This window comes from Ochlerotatus camptorhynchus, unplaced genomic scaffold (assembly GCF_037179485.1).
Source record: "Ochlerotatus camptorhynchus isolate MF236.1 unplaced genomic scaffold, CSIRO-AGI_Acam_v1.1 ptg000306l, whole genome shotgun sequence".
Lineage (NCBI taxonomy): Eukaryota > Metazoa > Arthropoda > Insecta > Diptera > Culicidae > Ochlerotatus > Ochlerotatus camptorhynchus.
Genome location: NW_027040794.1, coordinates 1,227,966 through 1,250,122, shown reverse-complemented (window position 1 = coordinate 1,250,122; position 22,157 = coordinate 1,227,966). Strand labels below are relative to the sequence as shown.

Below are 22,157 nucleotides of genomic sequence, written 5' to 3'. Positions count from 1 at the left end.
ACCCTCACTGCTTGAAGGCACTATATTGCTCTTTAGTTCGGCCCATCTGTGGTCTGGTCTCCATATGAGCTAGTGTGGAATCTGCGAATAGAACGTGTTCAGAAAAGATTATTGAGGTCGGTTTTGCGCAGCCTGCCGTGGCGCAATCTAATGAATTTACCACCTTATGAAGACCGATGCATGCTATTGGACCTGGACACATTGGCACACAGAAGAAAAATCCAACAAGCCTTATTTGTAGCGAAACTTTTAAATGGCGATGTGGACTGCCCTCAACTGCTTTCATAATTAAACTTCCGTGTTCCTCAAAGGATGTTGCGGCAATCATCCTTACTACAACCAAGATTTCATCGGACTGCATATGGATACCATGAGCCAATGTCTGCGATGATTCGGGCATTCTCCGCTGTCGAAGAAGCATTTGAATTCGGAGATACATCGAACCAATTTCGAAACCGATTGAGAAGATTGTGATTATTTTTGTAATCGGTTTATCTGTTGCTTTTTTGTGTATTATCTAAGTTTAATTCATTAAGACAACTACTGTCCGATGAATTACAATACATAAATGAACAGATTCATGAGCCCTCTACTTCTTTTCTGTGAATTTGAATGAAATATTTCAAAATTTAAAGTTGCTTTGGAAACGAGTGTTTTCAATTTAAACAGTTAAATAAATTATTGCAAAATCAAGATGTTTCATGTGTCATGTTCTTTCGATTGGAAATGTAGCCTTATATTTTACATGCATTGGAAAAATTACCAAAACATTTCATTTGAAGTGTACCAAAAGTATTGAAAAAAATGTCAACAACAACGGGGAACATAAAAATATAATAAATACAATAAGAATCTAGATTTAATTTAAACCATCAACCATAGTCCGTGGTCTAAGAAGAATGTTATATCGATGAAAAAGTTAAAAATATTAGAATCTTAGTCTTTTTTATCTGCGAGCAGACTATCAATAATCAAACCGGAGTAATGCCAGGTGCCCACTGGTGTTTTGACATTCTAGCAGATGTTACACCGCCACAATAGTGGGTACCTTAGTTAATAGTTCAAAGACCATCCCATAGAATGACACCTTATGCTGTTGGGTTAGATTTGAATCATCCAGCTCCACCTTCCCAGACCGCCACCTTATCTCTAAATATCCATAACCAAATGATTGACCCGGATTTTCTGGTCGTCCCTATCTGAAGCCCATCCAATTTTCTCTAACTATTTCTCATCACCATCAAAATTCAACGCTCCATCCCCGTGGTTTGTGCCGACTAGCAAATGTGCGTTCATATAGGTATAGGCATATGGCGAGCTGAGCGACACGATAGCTTTCCATTTTTCCCCAGCTGAGGTTTCCCTAGATCCACAAACATCGGCATACACACATGCACACATTGAATCTATAATCTCATATTGCGTGTGTATCAAAAATGAAAATCAGCACGCACTGTCAAACCGCACTTTGCCCAAACTACCGGAGTTTTCTCCTATCTGTCTGCCTGCCTACGCGAGACCACTAGGAAAAACATCTGATTCCACCTATCACGTACGTTCCCACCTATATCGGTGAACTAGTGTTTAGATGCAAGGTATAGTTATTTCCCTACAAACCATGGTGCACACAATCTCATAAGGATAGTGGAGTTCTATCCCTACGGTTCTTTCACCAGCTGTATAGTCATCTCAGGAACTGCCAGCACACACCATCAATGGTTCTCTGTGAGTATGAGCAGTAGGGTGTGCCTTTCAAAGGTCTAAAATATGAACCTATTTTAAAATATTCGCTGTGACTGTTCTGTTTACGTTTTGAACCGTCGTAATATTTGGATGGTGTATTTTTATTTTTGACCAAATACTGATGAATTTGCCGTGTCCTGTCTGCAATAGATAGAACTATTAGTTATTTCCATTTAATTCCACTTCTTGACGCATGTTACGTCTACAATATGCAGACTGCTTCCGTGTCTTGTATTAATAACTTGCTCGACTTAAAAGATTATTGCACCTTCCGATTAAATATAACGCATGGGCACTTGTCTCAATTAAGAGAAAAAGCTAAACAAAAATCAATCTAATCTTCCGCACACACTTGATTCAGAACACCAAGGTCGGTTGAATTTAACCGGATTTGTAAAACTAATATAATTGACCAAGGGGAAATGGCTCTAATGTTGGCCTTTAGATCTAAGCTTGGGCCCATCGCTAAAAATCTGCTATTTATCAATTTTATTTTCAATTTTATAAACAATCAGCTAAAAATCTGCTATTTATCAATTTGCTATTTATCAATCAATTTTTTGATTGCTGAATGTATGTCCCAAATTAAGGGCATTTAGGCCGACATTACATCCATTTCCCCGATTTTTTTTTTTTTTTTTATAAGCTGAACAAAGTCTGCAAAAGTTCGGAATATATATATTTAAATTTGTAGCTAACAATTCTGTACTTCAAAATTTACCGAACAACGGAGGCCTGTAGAGTCTGTAGAGACTAGTCCGCTGCTCACCTGTTGATGTGTCCGGGGCTGTAGTAGAAAAAAAATTATATATCTCAAAACTCCAAGGGTATGGAAATCAGCTATTCCATACACAGAATCCCTTATTTAAGGTTTATAACTTTCTTTTACAAAACTTTGATGAATTTTAAGAATCTTCTTTGTGCTTCGGTTGATAGAGGTTTTGTGTTCCTCTGTGGCGTACTTCGTACAAAGAAGAGTATAACCAGTAACATTATTAGCTGATTAAAAGCTTTTTTTTTCCTTGATTTGTTGTTTTCCTTCGATCTTGTTTTCCGCACTGTGTACCACTGCTACCGACGACAGTAAGCCAGCTCCCAACAACCACAACCCTACCTATTGATCCATGAACTTATGGACTGGGGATCAACGTGATCAGAAGGCGATATTTTTGAGCGACAAATCGCCTTCAACGAATTTTTCTCCATTGCTCGTCAGCAAGTCCTGATCAGTTAGAAACAAAAATAGAATGATGGTGATTTGGGAAGAGGGATACATTCTATCCTCCCACAGGTGTCGAACAAACCGTGGATCAAAGTGTTGAGCATAGGTTATGACTTTATACGCCTTATGTTATATCTTATGTCCAATCACTGTTCGTTAGACTCGCATTACTATCGAATTGGGATCTCAGGTAGCAATTTATGTGCATGTGAAAGTGGTTATCACAATACCGAGCATGTTTTTTTGGTAATGTACCTTACACCGTGTTGCCAGACCTGAGTTAATCACCCAACCTCATCCTCAACGATATCCGTTACAGATGTCTTGGTGAGCTGGGATCTCGAATACATGAATTTAATTGATGTGGTTCTGAAACGGATTGAGTTGAGAATTTAGTAGTATCTTGTCTTTTGGTGTTCTTCAAAATTGAAGCTTTAATCCAACTTTGCTGTTCCACCATAGCCCGTCTTTTCTGTATCGGTACATTTTTTTTCCGTCCGCTTAGCTCGAGATCCTAAGCACTTACTCAAACACCATCATAGTGCATCCCCATATCTTGTGTTCTCAGTCCATAGCCTTTCTCCTGTTTACCAATTGTTACTCCTAACCTCGAGCAAACCGCAATTAATCGGCCCCGCACTACAAATTTAACTTTGAAGTAATTTTGCTAAAGAAAAACTGAATTTCGGCTCCGTAAAGCTGCTGCAAATGAGCCTGGACAAATAAACGAGCTATAAAAAATGACTATCGTGCAAGGATGATTTGTATAAAATAATCATTGAAACATTTTTTTAGAACATTTGAAAACTCTTTCTTAAAATTTTAATAAGTATTATAATTTGATTTATGAAATAGTGTAACAATGTAAACAATTTTTTAGCTAACCAGGAAGAATATTCACTGGACTGTTTTCATTCATCCGATTCGAATTACTGATTTATTCTAACTGACTGTTCCATGCGCTACCAAACATTTAAATTCCGAAGGCATTAAAGGACGTCAAACTGGCATTATTCTAAGCTGTCCAATAGAATTACTAAGGTCTTAGAACAAGAGTTTCCTTCATATTATTTCGCCTCAGAATTGTAAAAGTTTTTGACAATGCTCAAGCAGATCAAATCAACCGAAGCTATGCTGCTCATTTGCTAGTGAGCCACGATAGTGAAGCCTACCATTTACAGTTGCTGCAGCTGGAACTATTCGTTGGGATGGTGAACCTCCCCATACTGCCACTATTTTAGGAGCATATATTGCTGGATTACGCCATACTGACGAGAAAGTTAAGATAGTATCCTACTGGAAGTCAATGATTTTCTTTTAAACTCTACTAAGATTTCATGCTGTTAGGTTTCGTATGATGATTGAGAATACCAAAACACTCGGTTCGTTACCTTTTTGTTCACGATGAAATAAAGAAGAAGTCTGCCAAGTTTTTCAAGAGGGAATACATATTTTAATACTGTGAAATAATGATTTATACTATTCTCACAATAAAAAGAATACTTCATTAGCTTGTTTGTATTTAGCATAAATAAAACCAAAGCTAATTTGTATAAATTGATTCCAAAATAGTCCATATTAATGTTTTAACATACCACAACCGTTTCTGAAAGTTCACAGCAGTATTTTCAAACCGTGGAGCATGCTCACTGACCTCATATACGCGGTACACGATTTAAAAACCTAGGGCCTATATAAGCAGTAAACTATTCCAAAATTATCAAAAAGGGGATGCATTTCGATCTTGTCCATACTTGATAATCGTTTAGAACATCGATTCTCAACGTTGCCCCACCGATCAGCTCAGTCTACACCGCCTAATCTTTGATCCACGGAAGAACATACTTACTTAAAATCCCGATGTAGACCTCCGTGTTGACCTTGTCGCCATCTGGAAGGAACACCGGGTCTATTTTTTGCCATCGGAAGCCACCAATCCAAACACCATAACGCTAGCAGGATGCTTGGTCAGATACACTTTCTTGTGCTTGTCAGCCACGTCTTTTATCGAAAGAGAACTAATATACCGGTTGGTTCTGGAATTTGATGCGGGATCGACGGTAAACATGCTCTCGTCGGTGAATAGGATTACAAGATTTTTTGCTTAAGGAAGTTTAAAATTTTCTTGCATCGTTCGACTCGTAGCTCCCAGATGCGGTTGGTAATCATGTGAGTTTTTTTTCGTGCCCTCGACTTTGCCCCGCAATCTTCCTTTACGATCTTCCGTGCCATAAAGTCTCTGATCCCGTGTTCCTTTGCCATTTTGCTTATTGAACGCACTGGATTCACCCGAATCTTCCTTTTGATAGCAGTGATAACCCTCGGAACCCGAGCTGACCTCGGACGACCAGTGGCCACCTTCGCGGATAGTTGTCCTTTTCTTTTATCGGTCTAAAACCCTTTTGACGGTCCACCGGGACACTCTCACGGCGATTGAAATATCTTTTTGCGACATTTGCGCGTGGGACTAATCACGAATACTGTCAAACTAAGTAAATCATTTTCTTTTATACACAGCCTACTACGGTATGAGCTATAGGTTACGTGCATGCAAAGAAAACCAAGGCATTGTATGCACAGGTCAAACGGGAACCTTATTTGAACAATCATTATCACGCATACGGTATGTCAGTGCCTTTCAGACCATCGATCACGTCCGATTTGTAAGATCGCTGAACTCATACACGCCCGGTCGGTATACTGTCTAGTTGTCAAAGTGCACCTCAATGCATATTCGGTTTGTCCATGAATCACCACCATTGACTTGAATTATTTAAACCAATATTTAAATATTTTTTTCATATGCTTCGAACGTTGTGAAAATTTAAATTACATCCATATAGCAAAATTGTCACGCAGGCAATGATAGTTGTTTAATCAAAAAAGATATCCCGGAAATGGCTCACCCTAATGTGTACCAACAAGCTTCAAACCTTCATAAATACGCAAGCACTCTCGGAGGATTAGTTCAAAACCCATAATTCGGGCATGTTCGTTCATGTACCGGGCAAGCATTCGAAAAGTGAAAATTTGCATTTATACCGGATCGGGGTAGTTTCAGCAATGTTCATTTGGATATTTTATGAACAATGCAATGACGGCTGTTGAATGTGACTCAAATTTTAGTTAAAACCACTGTTACTCATAGGCGTTGTAATAATCTGCTCGAATTTGAGTAGATGTCATGTCATATTCGAGCAAAATTTTCTTCGACTATGAGTTAAGCAAATTTGTGCTCATGCTACACACCAAGTTACTCGATAGATCAAAACACTATTATTGGAAAACATATTTAGCTTCATGGACCACATTGGTCACGGCCGGATATGTTCCTGACAGTGTTTGTTTTTTTATCATTTACCATCACACGCGAGAAGTAGCGCTTCAACCTATAGTCGCTATATTCATAGTCTGGCGGATAGAATCTCGGGAACCAATTGAGCTGCCAAAATACCCAATCGAGCAAATCACGATCAAGAACAGAAAAGAGTACATCAGCTATTGCGAACAAAAATTCGGAAACCCTTTTCTCGTGCCTCAAGGCTCGCCTACGCAAACTAACACCATCTTTGGGTTGAGGAAAGCTTCCCCTATCCGATGATGCTAGTAATTTGCGTTCGATTTGCGAGGAAAGAATAATCAAAGATTTGTTTATAAAAGTAGATTATCACGCCAAAGTCACGAGTTCAAATCTCACCCCCAGACAAGTCACGAATGACCCAAGAGCGTTAAAATGACTATAATAATTAAAAAAAAAAAAAAGTTGATTGTACCTTTTCAATTGTTGGTCTATAATATATTGAATTGGTTCCGCCTTTTGATAGATCAAAATTCTATCCACGAGACTATGAATATAGCGACTATACTTTAACCCAGCGTAGATTAATTACGTTTAATTTGAAAATTTTAGCTGTCACGTGCTATCGAAATGAACAAATGAGTTCATTATACATCAACGAATAGATGAGTGCACGGGTGAATTTTTGTTCATCTAATGAAAAAAAAAATTGGCAAAACAGCGGGGCCCTGTTTACTTAAAATGAACACATAAATAATGCTTGCGAAGCATTTGAAAGGGGCCTATCAACTTTTGTAAACAATTTGCTAGGTCCTTTTCACGAGAACCGAAGTACGCCCACCCAAACCAAGATCACTATCGGGAATGGGAGAATTTTCCCTTCCCGATGGTGTTGTTAGTTTGCGTGGGCGTATTCGGTTCGCGCGAAAAGGGCTTAACAAGTTTTGTGTACAAAAGTTGATAGGCCCGTTTCATGTGTTCATTTTTAGTAAACAGGGCCCCACTGTTGTGTCACTTTTTGTCGAGTGAGTGAACTCAAATTCATCCGTGCACTCGTTTATATGCGTTTGTTGATGTCCACCAGTGCTTAAATATCCAACCTTAAATTATCAACATCAAAAGCAAAATAATCAAATTCAATTTGAGCAAAATGATTATTGTTCAATATTGTGGATCCCAGAGCCTACAACCTCGATATTATCACCAATTGAGCATAATTAATAATGAACATCCAACCAAGAATGAAGAAAAACAAATGTTGACTTCGATACTCAGAGGTTGCTTTGATCAAAAGAATGTTGTTATGTCAAAATTCAAATTCGTGAAGGTAGTTGGCCTATCTGTTAAGGTTGGTGACCGGACATTAGGCATAAATACGCTAGCCGTACGGATGTTTGCCATATCTACGGGTGCCATAAAGACGCTAGCCATTTTTGTATAGTATTGTTTTAATCCAATTGCAATGCAGTATTTGTATTTTACGGCTTTGATATTTTTAATCTTATTGAAAAATTTGATCGCAAAACCATTTTAATCGAACCCTGTTCCAAAATCGAACGGCTTTGTGGTTTTTTTTGCCAAAATCAAACCATGCCATGCTTGGCATACACAGTTTTGGTCACGAACTGCTCATTTGCTAATAACTTCCCACAAAATTGACGTAACATGGTTCTTTTTGAAGCAATAGATAGAATAGAGTTTAGGCTTGTTATAGATACGTAGAAACAAGTAGATTTTAATTCAACTAATAAACTGATAAATGCTCGCTGCACATCTTCTGATGGCGGCAATCAGTGGCGTTGGTTCAAATATTAAGATTTACCTACTATTTACATATATATAGCAAACTATGATCCTAATGTATCAATTGCTTTATAGAAAAACAAATTTCAACATCTGAGTGAAAAGTTATTAACAAATGAACAGTTGGTGTGTACAACAGTGTATGCCAAGCATACCCCAAGTAACCAAAAGTTCTGATAAAAGGCCATTTGTGGCTTAAGCAGATTAGTTAGTGATGGTCTTTAGAATTCTAAGCAGCCTCATTTTTAAGTCGTTATAAGAACTTGAAAGTTCCGGTATCATAATTGAAGAGAATTCTAAGCAGCTTCTGGCGGAACTTGAACGGAACTTTTAGAAAATAAATTAAAAAAGGTGTTTGCCCTCTACACCAATTCTATGTTTAGTTCGCACTTTTATGAAAGTTATTTCTAAAGGCAGGTATTTATGTGTATGGATTGATCAGCATTAGTAGTTTTGGAGCTGTTTGAAGAATTAAACCCAGTCCTTCTGCGTGAGAGCCCCAGCACGAACCGCTGCGTCATCTGAAATATATTAAAGCGAGCTGTTGTCCCGCCTACTGTTGGAGTTTTCAGTGCCAGCTGACTGACTTGCATACGAAACACAATACCTTGATGAATTTGAAATTGGTATTTGCCCGCATGGTATTCCAACACATTTGTGGCGCAGTGGTTAGCGTTAGTAGATCGCATGCCGAATACACGGGTTCGAATCCAGGAAATTACTTTTTAATTTTTTTTTTATGTTTTAACAGAATGTTGATGCACTGCATAATTATAAGAATTATGATTTATTCGGGCCACTGATGATTTAATATTTACGTACATTAAATTTTGTTACTAATAAAGACTTGTGCGGATTGCTTCATGTGGCTTGAAAGTTCTGTCGGAACTTTATTTGAACTTTATGGAACTTGAAAGTTCTGTCGGAACTTTATTTGAACTTTATGGAACTTGAAAGTCCTGTCGAAACTTTATTTGAACTTTATGGAACTGAAAGGTTTGGTTGGAACTTTATTTGAACTTTATGAAACTTGAAAGTACTGTCGGAACTTTATTTGAACTTTATGGAACATCTGTCGGAACTTTATTTGAACTTTATGGAACTTGAAAGTTCTGTTGGAACTATATGTGAACTTTATGGAACTTGAAAGTTCGGTCGGAACTTTATTTGAACTTTATGGAACTTGATGGTTCGGTTGGAACTTTATTTGAACTTTATGGAACTTGAAAGTTCTGTCGGAACTTTATTTGAACTTTATGGAACTTGAAGGTTCGGTCGGAACTTTATTTGAACTTTACGGAACTTGAAAGTGATTTTAATCGTTGAATGCGGAACTTTTGGTTACTTGGGACATGCCAAAGTCGAACGGGTACAGTAACTGTACTCACAAATAATTGTTATCTTTAGAAAAATGCAATGGAAATGCACAAACCATTTCTTGCTTTGAGTTGACTCCTTATTTAAACTTTAAGTTGTTCTTTAACGGATAAATGCTTTTAAAACTTCTACATAAAATACTCATAAATTATATTGCTCTTGGAGTGACTCCTTCTTTGTATTTTGTGCTGTTTTTGACAGATAAAAGCTTTGAAAATTCCATCTGAAAATTATCAGATGTAACAGCTTTCTTGGATTTACTCCATGAGCTGTTTTTTGACAATGTTTGTTATGACAAATTCAATTAAAATATTCACAAATTAAATATCTCTTTAAGTTGACTCCTTCTTGATTTGATGAGCAGTTTGTTGAAAAATACAATAGTTTTTAAAGTTCATTGAAAATAATCATTTTTTTTCCCTTGGAGATGACTTCTTCTCTATAGCTTGAGCTGTTCTTTGATAGATATATTTTTTGGAGTTGACTCCTTGTTTACGGCATTAGTTTTTTTTTTTTTACTCTGGCTATATGTTTAGTATTACTTCTGCGTGAAGTCAACGATTTACATAGTTGCAGATGCTATTTTCGAATAACAGACTGAAGTGGTAATTTTTATACGATAGATGAGGAGGAGATGTAAGTATAGAATTGAGAGTTCCGTTTGGTGTGAAAATTGCATATAGAGAGTAGACAGCGAGCTAGTACAACTTTTAAGGAAGGTACAAATCGGTTTCATCATGTCTCTTTACCGAACTCCCCCTTTGGAGAGGGATGGTGAGGGGTGTCCCCTATTAGCTATTATTTGACAGATAAAATAGATTAAAAAGTCAATTGAAATGATCATAAACCATTTCTCATTTGTAGTTGACTCCTTCTTTGTATCATAAGCTGTTCTTTGACAGATAAAATAGCCTTAAACCCCCAATTTAAAATTCTCAAAAGTAACAGCACTCTCGGAGTTGACTGCTTGCTATCGTACAGTATGGCTATCGTCCATTCTGGCACTCGTCCGTATGACAAACGTACGTATGGCTAATGTATCTATGGCGAATGGGGTGTCTTCATTTAAAGCTAAGTTGAGTGTAGAAATAGTGATTTTTATCAGCACTAGTTCCAGAAATGATCAGGAAGTGATATATACGATTCTATATCATTCCCCAGAAGACCATTCCCCCGAAAACCAGTCCCCAGAAAAACATTCCCCAGAAAAGTATGCCATGTATAAGATTGACAATTTTTGTCTATTATAGTCACTCCTGGAATCTTCTTTCGCCTATATAAAAGAAGAGAAAAACTTCTTAATGGATCAAGGGGTTTTCGGAGACCTTAATGGATCAAGGAGTTTTCCCTTCTTTGAAAATTTAAGAAAAGGAAATAATTAATTCTTTGGATACACGATAAAGAAGGGAATACTCCCTTCTTTGAGTATATAAAAGAGAACACCATTAATTCGTTAAATATATGATCAAGAAGGGAATATTCCCTTCTTTGGAGATATAAGAAAAGGAAATAATTAATTCTTTTGAATAACGATGAAGAAGTGAATGTTCACTTCTTTTAAAAAATAAAAGAGAACATAATATAACAGGAGGAAAAAAATAATTCTTTGGATAAAGACTGGAACGCGCAAAAATTGGACGATAAAAAAAAATCGCTTCTTTCAGTCAAAATTCATATCACAACAATCTTCTTATTTTTCTTTTGGTAGTTCAATTCATATATTTAAAATGTTCGTTTAATCTTTTGGTTTGCCAAATCCGAGCTGCCGTGCTTTCCGCTTAACCCCTTCCATAAAATTTTGTACAGCGGTCTCATCAACCTTATTCGCCACCGAACGCCAGTAAGATTTAAACAGCTGCTCGTTTTCCATGAATTTAGTAGTTTTTTTTTTATATTCCGTTTGACCAAGGCCCAATACCGTTCGATAGGGCGGAGTTCTGTGCTGTTGGGAGGGTTGTGGTCTTTGGGTACCACAACCACGTTGTTCGCATCGTACCACTCCATTGCCTTTTTCCCAAAGTGGCAGCTCGCCAAGTCCGACCAGAACAGCACAGGTCTATTATGTTGCTTTAGGAATGGTAGCAGCCGCTTTTTCAGGCACTCCTGGACTCTTGATTGATGGTTCCCGTAGTAATGCAAATGCCTCTTTTTAGACCACACGTACATATGGCCTGCCAGACGAGATATTTTTTCGGGAACTTCGATAGTTTGATGGTTTTGAAAATTTCAGCCACCTTCCCTTTTCCTGATGCGGTATAAAACTCTTGTCCCGGTGGCTGCTTGAAATCCGCCTTCACATATGTTTCGTCGTCCATGACGACACAGTTAAACTTTGTGAGCAGATTCGAATACAGCTTTCGGGACCACTACTTTTCCGACGTGTTTTGTTTGTAGTCTCGGCTCGCCACCTCCACCTTCTTAAACGTCGACAAACCGGTTCGATTCTTGGCCCGCTGCACAGTAGTATGGGAGACATTGAGCTTGCCAGTGACGTCCCGGATGGAGAGGTTAGGATTCCGCTTATATTTCACCGCCACGTCGTCGCTGCCACGTCCGGATTACGATTGCCACCGCTTCCAGGCTTCCTTGCGGTCAACAGACGCTCCCCGAACACTTTTAAGACCTTTGTCATGGTCGATTTGGCCACATCCAGCCATTTTACCAACTTGGCGTGTGAGAACGTCGGATTCCTTTGCTGCGCGAGCAAAATTTTGACACGCTGCTCCTTTTCCATGGACGTCATTTTGAAAACTGGAGAGCAAACGGTGAAAACTCATCATTGCAACCATTGTATATACACTCAACTTTCAAATGCAGCATTTCCGGTTTTGTTTTATGCATTTTTAACAGAATTACACCAATTTGAAGTTGAACAATTTTTGCACGTTCCAGACTTTATGTGATAAATAAGAGAAAATTCCCTTCTTTGAATATATATAAAAGAGAACCTCATTAATTCGTTGAATATATGATAAAGAAGGGAATATTGCCTTCTTTGAAAATTTAAGAAAAGGAAATGATAAATTCTTTGGATGTACGATAAAGAAGGGAATATTCCCTTCTTTTAATATACTATGATCGGAAGTGGACACCCCCAAAAAAACATGACAAATTTGTTATTTTCATATCTCTGTCATGTTACGTAAAATTTTCGTGCTCTTTAGATCATTTGAAAGGTATTGAATGGAGCTTTTCTCGTATGAATTGTTCTTCAAATTTGGTTCAAAATTTGTCCAACCCAATTCTGAGAAAATCAGTCACAATTCTTCAGAGGAAATTTTGAAAAATATAGTAACTTTGGGGGATTTTACACCCCAAAGTTACAATATTTCTCAAAAATTAATCTGAAGAATTGTGACTGATATTCTCAGAATGGGGTTGGCCAAATTTTGAAATAAAGTAGTAGTAGAACACTTATGTTATACTATTCATACCATTCAAATAACCTTTGGAGATCGAAAATTGAACGTAAAATGAGAGATCATTCAACAAAACATATTACATGGTTATTTGGGGGTGTCCTTACACTAGCTTTTCGCAAGGGAATCGGGATGATGACCATTTGCGATAATAATGCGTGGAACTATGTTATAAGTTTGAAATCGGTAGTTCTCCAATATTAAACTGAAATATAATATCAAATAAACAAAAAAAACTGATAAATTACTAATTTCATCATCTTTTCTGGGGAATGGTACATTCTGGGGAATGCCCAGACAACCAGAAGTCGTATAACAATGTACAGACAGTATCGTAAATTGCTGCAGTTTAAGTCAAAATCGCATATAAGAATGGCATACCTCGCATTATGTTTAAGTTAAATCGTATAGAATGCAAATTTCCGACTTATATGCGATGACTCATTTTTCCGTCGTACTGTATCACAAATTAAATCGGATTACATCGTAAGACTTTTCAAAATGAATTTGTTATTACAGATTAAATCGCATATGATGTTAAAACAACTCATTTAAAATTAAATTAAAATATGCACGTATATGGCCTCCACTTTTGTACGTATAAGCCATTTCTTTGCATTCTATATGAATTGTTTGTTTGTATATATGTTTGTATATCACGAAAACAACTTTGAATACACGTGCATTCTGGTTGTCTGGGTGCTTTTCTGGGGAATGTTATACATTATGCGGCAAAACACTTCACATGAGAAGCAATTTACATGGTACAATTGGTGAAACACATTGGTCACACCAGAACATTTTAAATGTGCTCTCGGGGATGTGGCCAGAATCGGCCAGGTGCCAAAATTCATTATACAACATGGCAAACCAAAGTAATCAATTTCCAAGTATCCAGAAAGCTTTATAATGCAAGATGGTGAATTACATCTTGCATTATAAAGCTGACATCCGGCTAATATAGAGCTTCCGGAATTTATATTTCCCGTAAGGGAGCTAAGGGTGTTATGGACACTTTAAGGACTTTATCAAGTTTGACTTAATAGGTTTGACTTGCTATGTGTTATTTACTCACACTTTTGTCACTAGCTTAACAACAGATGCACATGTAAGCAAATTAAAAAAAAACCCTTTTCGTCTAAAAAAAAAAAATTGAAATTTTTTTACATTACATTAACATCGTTAAATCGGCGCCGGTGTTGTAGTGGTAAGCGGGAATACCTCTCACCCCACGCCTTCCTTAGGAAGTAAAGGCGGAAACCAAATCAAGGAAAAAAAATTGGCATCGTAAAGCTAGCAAGGCAAAATGGACACGCTTACGAGGCCTTACGGGGGATCTTAAGGAAATTAACAAATTTTAGGGATATGTGTAATATTTTACCACCAGAAACTTACCAAATTAGAATAAAAAAAATTAAACGAAAAATTTATTTCATTTATTTTCTCCTGAACATTCCTCTCCAACTGGGGAGTTTGGTAAATAGAGATATGATCTTCCTCAAAGTTGTCCTTGCTCGCTTTCTACTATCTATATACAATTTTCACACTGCCGTACTCTAACGGCACTATCAACTCTATACTTTCATCTCCCCATCTCCCTTCATCTATCATATAAACATTACCACTTTAAGTCTGTTATTTGACGCTTAGCATCTTCAACTATGTAAATCGTTAACTTCACGCATGAAGTAATACAAACAATATAGTTAAAGTAAAAACAGTTGATTATTTCACAACAAACATTCATTTTAGTCTAATAACCGTCATCTTCTCGCTACACCTTATTTGAGAATTATAATTTTTCAGCACACAGCAAGCCTGTGCGTTTTTTAAAAGAATTTACGGCGATTAGGAACTATTTGAAATTAGTTCACTAGTTAAATAACTCATTCAGAAGAAGAATGAAATATCTGTTGTATCTAAATTGAAAAAAATGTTGATATTTTGGAAAATATAGGGAGTGTCTAATCTGCTCTGGGTGTTCAAAATGCCTCTAGTTGCCCTACATCAACCTAAGTTTAAAAATCTTCAAAATCCAGTTGTTTGTTACTTAAGGTTTTGGATTTTTTTTTTTTTCCATTTGTAGATGAAAATTTTAGATAATTTTTCTCAGTGTTTATTTTTTTTCTCTGAAAAGGAAATTTAAATTCGTTTAACTTTGTCTTAGACAGCATTTCGATAAGATGAGCCGTTTTTGTGTTATAATTTATTGAAAATTATCTAAAACACCATTTTGAAAAATTATGCGAGAGTGAAAATGGTCAAATTCCAGAACAAAATTGGTTCATTGCTCCTAGCGAACAATATAACAGTGAACATGCATAAGGGCCTACCTGCGATGATTGATTATCTCTAAATCGCTACAGCTAAGGGAAGTAATTTTCTGAATTTTGTCAAAAACAGAGCTGTAACAGGTTGAATTGACTATAAAAACCAATAATAAACGCATCGAGAAATTGTAATCCAAGCAAGTTATTAGTAAAAGAGAAAATTGACGAAGAGAATCGATTGCGGTTACGCCCTTATGCATGCTTACTGTCGAATTATGGAAAGATTTATGGAATTCTGAGAGGTAAAATTTAAAATTTGTAATTTTTTTTTTCGCATTTGGCTTGGGACTGCTCTATTGCAAAAACAAAATCGAATCAGTGCTATTTGGGTTTATATACGAGTCCCTTTAAAATTAACTGACTTCTATTTCAAAATCCAGAATCGACATTTTTGTCGAAATTTAATTTTGTGAGAGAGGTTTTGAGAAATTATAGGTTAGTTATTATAAATTAATATTTATTAATTATTATCTTTGATCACATCACACAATATCTATTTCGAAAACTTGACTTCGCTATAAATTTCCATATGATTTGCCATTAGATAATTCCAATACCGTAGATTCTAACACGACCTTGCGTTCAATCCCAACTGCTAAAGACAACCTTTCGTAGTATAGAATATTTATTCATATCGCAAATAAACATCATTTTAAACATAATTAAGAGGAATCACTGTATTATGGAATTTGGCTCATACCAGCCCTGGTATGGAACTCCAATGTACGATTCAATACCCTGCAATAATCCGCTACCCCTGATGGCCCAATATCTCATAAAAATACATTCCCTTATACCCAATCCCTCCCAAGGATGTGCCATTAATCAATAATCATTCAATTATTCAATGCGAGCACATTACCTCCCGTCCGTCGGCAACGTACCACACAGGTCCAATCGATAGTCAGCCGACCAATGCTCCTCACGCTCGTCGTGACCTATACGGATGCCATGTTCTTACTTTCCTGTTGGCAGATACGTTCACCTATCCGGACGGACGGTCAGAGGGTAGCAAATCGAGTTTGCTGTTTCGACTTTTTTTCCTTCAATTCATTCCCTTGGTAGACACGGTTCATCGAATCACCTGTCCCGAAAAGTTACGTACCACACTCGGTGAAATCGTTTAAGCTAATTGAGATTTTTTTCCCCCACCGGTACATGTGGATGTGGACGCGACTTTCATAACGATCCGACCGGGTTTATGGGAATTTCGGGCGGAGAGTAGGATAAATTTTCCGCTTCCGCTGGTTGATTTCACTTTTGCTCCGGTTGGCAAACCGGATGATGCGGGGGAGCAAAAAAGCTGGCCAAATCCAACCCAGGCCAGTTTGAGGATCAGAGTGCACCCAGGCGAATACTAATCTACCTGATGTCGAGTGGTTTTCGACGGAGCGCAACGGAATCGATGGTTATGGTTGCCACGTAACTTCTGTGTATTGATAGCACGCAGCGAGTTCTGTATTTATTTTTACCTGCGTACTTAGCTTATCCGTAGGAAACCTGTAGGAACGCACCGATTGAACATGCAAGGTATTTCGTCCAGAAAACTGCTCCATAAAGTACTCTCATTAGTGAGTTTTGAAAGTTTGTTCGAAACATTGCAACTCGATCCACTCAATCAGCGAGTCCGAAACTAGCTGCCAGCATCCATTGTTGAAACTGACCGGGAATGAATAAATCATGAGCACTTACTAGGCCAACGTCTAGCGAGAACTCTTTTATACCAGCCAATGAAAGAACATTTCGCTAATTAATTTAAAGATTCAAAAACTTTTATCACTTTCTTGTAGCAGCATGTTCGTCTTCCGTCCCTCTCGGAATTTACCCGGCTAACGGTGCTTACTTAGTAGCCGGCGTTCTGCGAATGCGAATGCCAAAAATGCTTGCAACTGACTAAAGCGAACGAGAACGTTCACCCACTTCTGATTGTATTCAAAGGGTAAAACTTTTGATAATTTTCCACCTCGCTAACCCTGCGAGCGAGTGAAAGTTTACTCGTAATCGAGAGCGGTTGGTAGGAGAAACCCGTGGGCCGTGGCAGCAAAAACGATCCACCTTCCACTTCCTCGAAGAAGGTCGCTGCCGTTACACTTTGGGACGCTTTTGCGCTCATTACTCCCCCAGCGTTTCTGTTTGTTTATTTCAAAACTTCGAAACACCTAGCATGGCTCATAATTGGACTCGGGTGGAATTCCCATAAAAGGCTGCAATGTAGCTAAATAACCGTTGCTACTAGCCATTTGGAAGAGTTTTTGAGAAAACTATCTCAGGACGTTGATTGTTTATTTAGTGTTGGGTAAACGTACGCTTCTTCATCAAAGTGAACGTATCTTTCCAAGAATTGTATGTAGAAACAAATTGATATACAGGGTGATTCGGAATAACTGTCCCTTTTAAAAATGGTCATAACGATTGAACGCTTGCATGAATTTTTGATATGATCCAGAACTCCGCCCTTGGGCCTTGGTCAAACGGAATCTCAAAAAAAACTAATCAATCCATGGAAAACGAACAGCAGTTTAAATATAACTGGCGTTCGGCGACTAATAAAATTTAATGGAAGGGGTTAAGCGGAAGGCACGGCAGTTCGGATTTGGCAAACCAAAAGAATAAACGAACATTTTTTCCTTTAAATATATGAATTGAACTATCAAAAGAAAAATAAGAAGATTTTTGTGATATGAATTTTGACTAAAAGAAACGATTTTTTTTTTGTCGACCAATTTTTGCGCGTTCCAGTCTTTACACTTGGTTATGATCACTTCGTATGTTTGGCTAAAGATTACGTGTAACCCTCGTCTATCCACGTATAAATGTATTCAAACTTTTATTTGCCTGCGTACATTTTTAAAAAATCGTGTTTTTTTAACCAAGCTTGCAAATGCTCATTACATTTTTCGGATTTATGAAGTTATGAGATCTTTTAATGATAATTGTTATTTGCAAGATGCAAGAAGAGAAGGTAAAGTATGTTTATGACACATAAAACCGGTCAACTTAACTTTCAGAGGGTCACAATAGCGATTAGCTGTAACGATTAGCAACGCGATGAGCGAGCAATCATAAAATCGCTTGTTGTGACCTTCTGAAAGCAAAATTGACATCACAAACTTTTCCACCTCTTCTTGCTTCTTACAAATTAAAATTATTATTATTATAGTATCTCATAGCTTCATTATTACGAAAAATTACATTTTAGCAGTAATGAGCAATTACAAGCCTGTTTGTAACTATTTATGACACTTCACATCACAGCATTATTTAAATAAAACAACTGGTTAATGTTATCTAGTTTTTACTCCAGGAGTCCATAAAACATATTCTACTCATAATTTTCTGAATATTCAAGATATTTGCATCAATAAACTTTTTTTCAATGTTGGTCCAATGTCACCTAATCTTAAGGTATTTGTCCTAGCCTATGTCGGTTGACGAAATAAATAAATCTGAAATCAGAATCCTACAATGTTTAACACCTTTTCAATACACTGTCATCCCAATCAACACTTTCATGCACGCCCAAACATCGACTATGAACGCGAATTATAACCATTCCTTGCTCAATTTCCACCGCCCAGCTATGACCTCACATGTCAAGAAATAATAATTACTCGGAAAGGACGAAAGGACGTGCAAAGTGGTTCTGGTCAATATTAGCACCGCTATCTGATTGCATTCTCAAGTAGTTATTCAGAGCATCGCACAATGCACATCTAGATAGATATATTATAGACATCAGACACTCGATTTATAATGACAAATTCCAATTAATGCCGCTCAATATTTGCCCTATTCACACGAGTGTAGCAGCAGACAGGTAAGTGGTCCTTCGCATTTAATCACCAAACCAGATGGAAGCTTTGAGGGATAATGATCTGCAGCTGACACAGGACGTAGCTACTGATCGATGAGAAGATAAATATTTCAACTATGCACGTGTAGAGCGTTCACGTGGGACGCTTATCCCGGGGCTTCATCTTCAACCTCAAAAGTGTCATCAACAGACAATGAGAATCAACTGTTATGCACTGCATTCGCTGCATACCAAATAAGTACATCTATGCATACTGCAGATCCGTGCATGATATTATGAAGAAGTTCTTGCAAGTCGTGCATATTAACAATTCGAGGTTTGTGGTGGTTGTGCGGGCGGAGGGTAAAGACAACAGCTTCATCTATTCATACAACGCTGAGGAGTTTATCCCTTAAGTCCACCAGATGGTGCCACTGAGTATGCTTACTTTCATTCAAGAGCAAAGAACAGTATCATCACGTACTTATCGTTCAGTTCAGCTTGTTTGCCGTTGATATTCTCTATCTCGGTGATGGTAGGTTGTGTTTGTGTATGCGTGTGTTGAAGTTCAAGTTGAAAATTACTCTATCACCTGTGAAGATATGTTCATTTATGAAAGAAGGAGAAAACTAAGATTGATAAGCTTTGAAACCGAACAACTTCTGCTAGTCGTAAAGTTGTACTCGAAAATTACACTGTGCACCTGTTATCATACCTGTAACTAATTCCATTTGTATGTTTTCTTTGATCTTTTTTTGCAGTGTTTGGTTTTAACATTAGCCCGGGCAACACACAAAGATAATAAAGGACTGAATGAAACGTTGAGCAGTTGGAACCCATCTGATGCGGATCCGGAAGATGAAGACGATGAAGAGGTACAGGTAGGTAACCTTGCTCTAGGAATCCCTGGAGATAGCCTTGTAACTCTTTAGACAAAAAAAATCGGAATTTATCCACCTATGATTAGAAGTGCTCGTTGAATGAGATTTGAGCATGATTTTCGTAACACTGGCCCTGCTGCAAGTAAACTCTTCAATGGGTATTGAATGAACACACGATGACATAGGGAAAGACAAGCTTAAAAGCCTAATGAATAATCTAGCCAAATCTATTCGGGCAGCCTGCATATTATCAAAACATCCGTCCACAAGTTTTCCAAATGTATGACGTAAAAAAATGCTGCCTCCTAAAGTTCTTGGAATTTATCCGAAGTTCTCGGTGCCTACTTCATGTTTTTGGAACTTCGCTGAATTTTTTGCAGCTTATCTGAAGTGGTCAAACGTTTGAAACATAACTAACATTTTTGAAACTTCGCTGAAATTCTCTGAGCGTACATAGCTTTATTTTTTTACTGTGGCACCGGTGGTGGTAAGCGTCATTGCCTGGGTTTAATCCCAGTCGGCGCCAGTAGAATGTTCTGAAGCATAAAATCTCTGAACACGCCTGAGGGAAATAAAGCGGTTGTTCGCCTGTTCATGAGTTTGATGGGTCGATAGGTAGGGTCCAGGTGTGGAAGTTGCCTCCCTGGCGTCGGTACCATTGGTACTCAGTTCGGAAAACAAGATCGACGGAAAACAAATCATGTAAAAAAAATCACTATGTTTTTTGAAGCTTTGATCAAGATATTTGAACTTTGGTGACAATCTAGGAACATAAATAAAGATTTTGAAACTTTTGTAAATTTTTACGATCTTTTCTAAAATTCTTTGACCTTTATAGTATTTTTTTTTTTCATTTCACTGAGGTTTTAGAAGCTTGGCTGACGTTCTTGGAACCAAGATGAATTTATTGGTGGTTATCACAATTACTTTATCTTTTTTAAAGTTTTCGGAACTTCTCATAAGTTCCGAGAATTATCCGATATTTTAAGAGTGTATTTCAAGTTCTTGGAAAATTGCTGCAATATTTGAAACTTCGTTGAAATTTTAGAGACTTCGCTGATTTTTAAACTTCGCTGGAGTACTTGCAACTGAGCCGAAGCTCTAGGAGCTTTGCTGAAGTGACAAAAGTTTATTTTCTTAGAGCATTACTTAAAATATCTAAACTTTGAAAACTATGCTGGAGTTTTCGGAACTTCTCTAAAGTTCGTGTAACTTTGCAGGAAATTTTGGAACTTTGTAGACAATCTTGAAAATTCTCTGAATGTTTTGAACCTTCTGCATCTTCTTTGCATTTCAAGCTAATTGCTTATCGCATATTAGCTTATTGCGTGCTCAGCAGTTCCATTTCAAATGACGATTTTGTTTTTTAAATTTTTTGATCGACCTTCTACGATTATGTTGAAACTTTGCACAGTTGTTTGCTATTGTTCAACATGCCATTTTTACGGCAATTTTCGCCCTTTTGAGATGCTATTCGTGAGTGTTCAATCTTGAAAGTATTTATAACAAAAAGCCCACTTAATTTCCTTAAACTTTGCTGTTCAAGTTTTTCAATCATACGCATGAATCAATAAATATGTATATTTCACATATTGTTCTTTTTTTCAGAAACGTGCGAAGGCTCAGGGTTGGTCATCGTGGACCGAATGGTCAACCTGTTCCAGATCTTGCGACGGCGGTGTAGCGTATCAGTTGCGCCGCTGTCACGCTCCCCATGGCTGCAAAGGAGATGCCGTGCGGTACAAGATCTGCAACATGCAGGTAAGTTCTTCGAACCAACCAGTTTTTAAAAGAAAAAAAAATCATCTTTTAACAGAGCGACATATTCTTTTCCTCCCATTTCAGCCATGCCCTGAGCAACAGGATTTCCGGGCCCATCAGTGTTCAGCGTACGACGACGTGCCCTACGATGGAGCACTACTCAAGTGGACCCCCCACTACGACTATTCGGAGCCGTGTGCTCTGACGTGCAGGTAAGATTAATTCCCGGCGATACGTCTTCCCCCAGTTCCTACTTCCGCAAAGTGGCCAACCACCGTCAATATACGCAATGCACGGTCAGGAATGTTTTCTCGACAAGAAGCTTAGCAAACGAGATTCCATCTTTCGTGTGAAACGAAAACAATTTTTGCAGCCACACCGTTTTGTCTGGCGTCCCGGAAAAATTGCCGTCGAGTCTTAGAACCAGCCGAGCTCGAAGGAAGAGAAATTTTGCACCACACTCCGACTGAATTCAACAGTTTGCTCGTAACTTTTAATACCGGTTTAATACTTTTATTCGGGTACGAATG

At 37.6% G+C, this 22,157-nt stretch overlaps 1 protein-coding gene across 6 annotated transcripts in view; it reads left to right on the top strand.

Annotated features, from left to right (window-relative positions):
* nolo (no long nerve cord) overlaps positions 1-22,157 on the top strand; it is a 777,697-nt gene that overhangs the window by 612,053 nt on the left and 143,487 nt on the right. For all 6 annotated transcript variants that reach the window (XR_010518214.1, XM_065229032.1, XM_065229034.1 and 3 more), the window contains 3 exons: positions 19,747-19,866; positions 21,475-21,627; positions 21,712-21,839. Coding sequence is in view for 5 of the 6 variants with exons in the window: in XM_065229032.1 (XP_065085104.1) it covers positions 19,747-19,866; positions 21,475-21,627; positions 21,712-21,839 (401 nt within the window). In the remaining variant the exon portion in view is untranslated. The remainder of the gene's footprint in view (positions 1-19,746; positions 19,867-21,474; positions 21,628-21,711; positions 21,840-22,157) is intronic.